Source organism: Cariama cristata, unplaced genomic scaffold, assembly GCF_000690535.1.
Source record: "Cariama cristata isolate BGI_N322 unplaced genomic scaffold, ASM69053v1 scaffold8990, whole genome shotgun sequence".
In the NCBI taxonomy this organism is placed as follows: Eukaryota; Metazoa; Chordata; class Aves; order Cariamiformes; family Cariamidae; genus Cariama; species Cariama cristata.
Genome location: NW_009592919.1, coordinates 50,092 through 53,630, shown reverse-complemented (window position 1 = coordinate 53,630; position 3,539 = coordinate 50,092). Strand labels below are relative to the sequence as shown.

At 38.3% G+C, this 3,539-nt stretch overlaps 1 protein-coding gene across 1 annotated transcript in view; it reads left to right on the top strand.

Annotated features, from left to right (window-relative positions):
* The first annotated feature begins 1,041 nt into the window (after nt 1-1,041).
* The window catches only part of CARKD (carbohydrate kinase domain containing), a 46,099-nt gene continuing 43,601 nt past the window's right edge, over nt 1,042-3,539 (top strand). Inside the window, exon 1 of the mRNA XM_009701733.1 lies at nt 1,042-1,376. Coding sequence (XP_009700035.1) covers nt 1,097-1,376 — 280 coding nt within the window. The 5' untranslated portion in view covers nt 1,042-1,096. The remainder of the gene's footprint in view (nt 1,377-3,539) is intronic.

The following is a 3,539-nucleotide window of genomic DNA, read 5'->3' as shown; positions in this document are numbered from 1 at the left end:
GAAGGGGAGCGAGCAACGGTGCAAGCCGGGTAGGGGAGGTGCTGGGGGACGGGGAGCGTGGTGACTTTTTATCGGTGTTTGTCGGTGGGAAACCAGTGGAAAACTGGCGCAGAGATTATCAAGACAAAGTGTCAGGTAGCGCTGTACAAGGAAATAGGCATCCTTCGCGCTGGAGGGTTTTTCTGTTCCCTGCAGGCTGCGTGCAGTTTTGTTAATCGGTATTAAAACGGTGAGGACGATAATACCTGAAAAATCTGCTTATTGTTGCAGATGGGCCAGAAAGCTGGGGGAGAGCTTTTACGTAATTCATTGCTTGAGTTGTTTCGGAAACGCCACTTCTAACTTGAGCGGGCTTGCAGACAGAAGCAGCCCTTAGATAAAGCCTGTCCTTTCCTTGCTTGTTCTTTACCCTCAGCTCCGTGTTTGTGTTGGGGGGGGCGGTGTTATTTGTTTGTTTTAAATCTAGATTAATGCCGTGGTTTTAATACAAACATGAACCTGTCTTCAGGAGTTGACATCACTGAGCAATCAGCCAATTGGTTGACGTTTAACCAACCTTCTTTTTACACATAAACCCCATCAAAGAGTTGTTTACACTAATGTTCTTTTGAAATGCAAATCCCGAATGCCAACAGACTGAAACTCAATTTAGATTAATGTAATTACCTGCAATACACAAATGAGGCTATACTATTTAATAGCCTTCACTTAAACCTTTTTAGAAGATCAAAAAGACTCCTATTGTTGAAGTTTAGTACTACAACAATTAAAATATGCCTCCCTGTGATTTTGGGGTTACCTTTGTAACTTTGTAGAAGCTTGTGGTTTTGCTTTGGTACTCTGAAATAAAATGAAATAAAAATATCTCTAATAATTACGATTCACATCAAAAAAGTATAACAACTTCGTGGCGCGTTAGGTGCGCATCTTCTAGGGAGATATTTTGATACTTCTTAGAAAATTATTTTTCTTCAGAAAAATAATTGTCTCTCTTCTTGTTTTAGGCTTTAAAGAAATCAGTGCTCCAACTATTACCCCACCTCTGAATCAGCCCAAAAGATCAAAAAAACGCCATGCAAATTTAACGTTGGATAAAATGATGGAAAAATTCCTGCAACAGAGCGTGGATACAGAAGAGAAGTTTTACAGATATGAAGAGCAGAGGCTCAAAATTGAGGACAAGCGTCGGGAAGCTGAGCATGCTCGAGAGCTCCAGATGTTACAGATGTTGGGACAGATGTTGGCAGGAATTTCTTCTACGGTATCACAAAGGTCGCAATCGATACCAGCAAGTCCACCTCAGAGAGCGAACCATCGTTCATATGGGGATAACTTTAATTATAATGCTATGACAGCAGCACTTTCTCCACCGATAGGTACTTTCTTCTATAGCATAAATAAAAGCTAGGTTTTTTTAAACTTCTGTGAAAGCACTGGTAGTAAGTAGCTTTTGAAAATAAAAGCTAATTGGAATTATTTAATATTGTGGTGAAGGTGTCTGTCTGATATAAAATGAAATTAAAACATCGTTCGTACCATTGTACTGATTATTTAACATAGATACTTTTATTATAACAAATTTTAATGAGCAAAATCACACTTTTCGAACCCTGTAAACAGTGGGGACTGCTTTCCACATTCACATCTCTACTGTAAAGTGAAGTTAGAAGTTTGATATATAAAAGGCAAGTAGTACATTTACTGAAAGCTATCTGGAAACATTAGGTACCTTGTAGCGGAAATTCTGCTGCTGTTGAAATGTAACAGACCTAAACCAGTATATGAAATTAAGGCTGTGCATATGTTTTTTCAGGGTTGGGAAATGAGTGGAGTTTTGCCTACACTGAAGTAAGTCAAATGTTGAAATCCAGCTTCTTTAAAATAAATTTCTTTAAATCAAAATTCCGAATCTTATCTTTTAATTAGACATCATATTACTGTAGTAGGTGTAATAGAAGATGAAAATATTGTCATATATTTTTCTTCTACACCGGTTCATTTATAAATTCTCTGCGTGTCTGAATTTATTTTAAAGAAAAAGGCAAAGCAATGACTCTAGAATTGGTATTTATGCACAGACTTTTCCTTCCGTACCTTATGTGTGGGCCAGAAGCTGATAATCAGATATTAGCATTCATTAACAGACTTCTCAGGATCTGTGGCTCCGTGTCGTTCATCTTTATCATAGTGTTCTCTGCACGTGGAGGTAGATGGCATAGGCAGGAGGAAAACACAGATACTCTTCTCAGTCCTGAAACCAGAGTCAGCTTGGGGCTCGGTGGTTGCAGCCTGCTGCGTGGAAACGAAACAAGTGTCGTTCTGTTTTAATTCTGAATTTCACAGTGCTTGGAAGAGAACAGCATGGTTTCAAAAGAAAAGAGAAGGAAAAAAAACCACAAAAACAAAACCCACCCAGCCTCAAAGTTGAATAATCATCTGGCACGCCAGATCGTAAAGGGCATTCTCTGATTCCTGAGAGGATCTTGGAGCCTTTTCAGCTCTACGTTACGTACTGCCTTTCCCTGTAAAATGCACAGAGGACTGGATGGTTAGGCCTGTTCGAGGGTTTAGGCTGGTGGACTTGGTTGTGTTTCTTCTTGACTGGGTAGCTGGTCTGTAGCATTCCTTGATGGCAGCAGACTTTCGTAGATGAATGATGGCATGCGTGTGGATTCTTTGTTTTAAATGTTGTTTTCACTTTTAAACTAAAAGGAAACCTGGAGTGCTTTAGAAAATCCCTTAGGAAATCACTTGGGGTTCTAGACTGGGGTGATGGTACTACAGGGCCTTGCCACTACTTCTCAAAGGTTTTCGCTGGAAGACTTTCATTATCTTTAAAGGCTTGAAACTGAGTTCAGTTTTTCATGCTGGATTTGCGTCATATAGGTGTACAATCATATTATACTGTGCAAAAATGCATTATATATATTTAAGTGTAGCAAGAGCAACTCAGGATTCTAATCTTTTACTCAGTGAAGGTACAACAAATTAAGAATTGCTTTTTGCATAATCCTGTTTTCTCCCCGTTTATTATGCAGTCACTTTATATATAAACAAAAAACAGCAACAAAGAAACAGAGGACTTTCTTAAGAACCTTGCACTTTAAGGGTTACAGGCTATATGATAAGTGCATTTCTTGTGTGGTTGAAAACCACTGAGTGTATGAAGTGTGATTTAAAGAAAATAATCTACCCTATTTCCAGGAGAGATGAGCATTTTGTTGTTCTCTGGGTCACTGCAATGCTATTTTGGCCATAATCCAAAACAGGGTTTTTTTTCTCTTTTTTTATTTTCTTTTTTTTTTGTCTTGGTAGGAATGGGATGCCTGTATTACAGAAGCATTTTAAAAGCAAAAGATCATCCAGGAGTATTTATCATTATAGAACACTAAAGCATTTTATTACTGAAGATTAGCATGTCTGCTAGGTTTAGTGTCTGTAGAAGATGGATAAAAAGATGCTTTCTACTGAAAGCGCACAGATGCAGAGTTTTCTTGTTTATTACATTTTTTTCCCCATTATTATGTTCAAAATTTCTG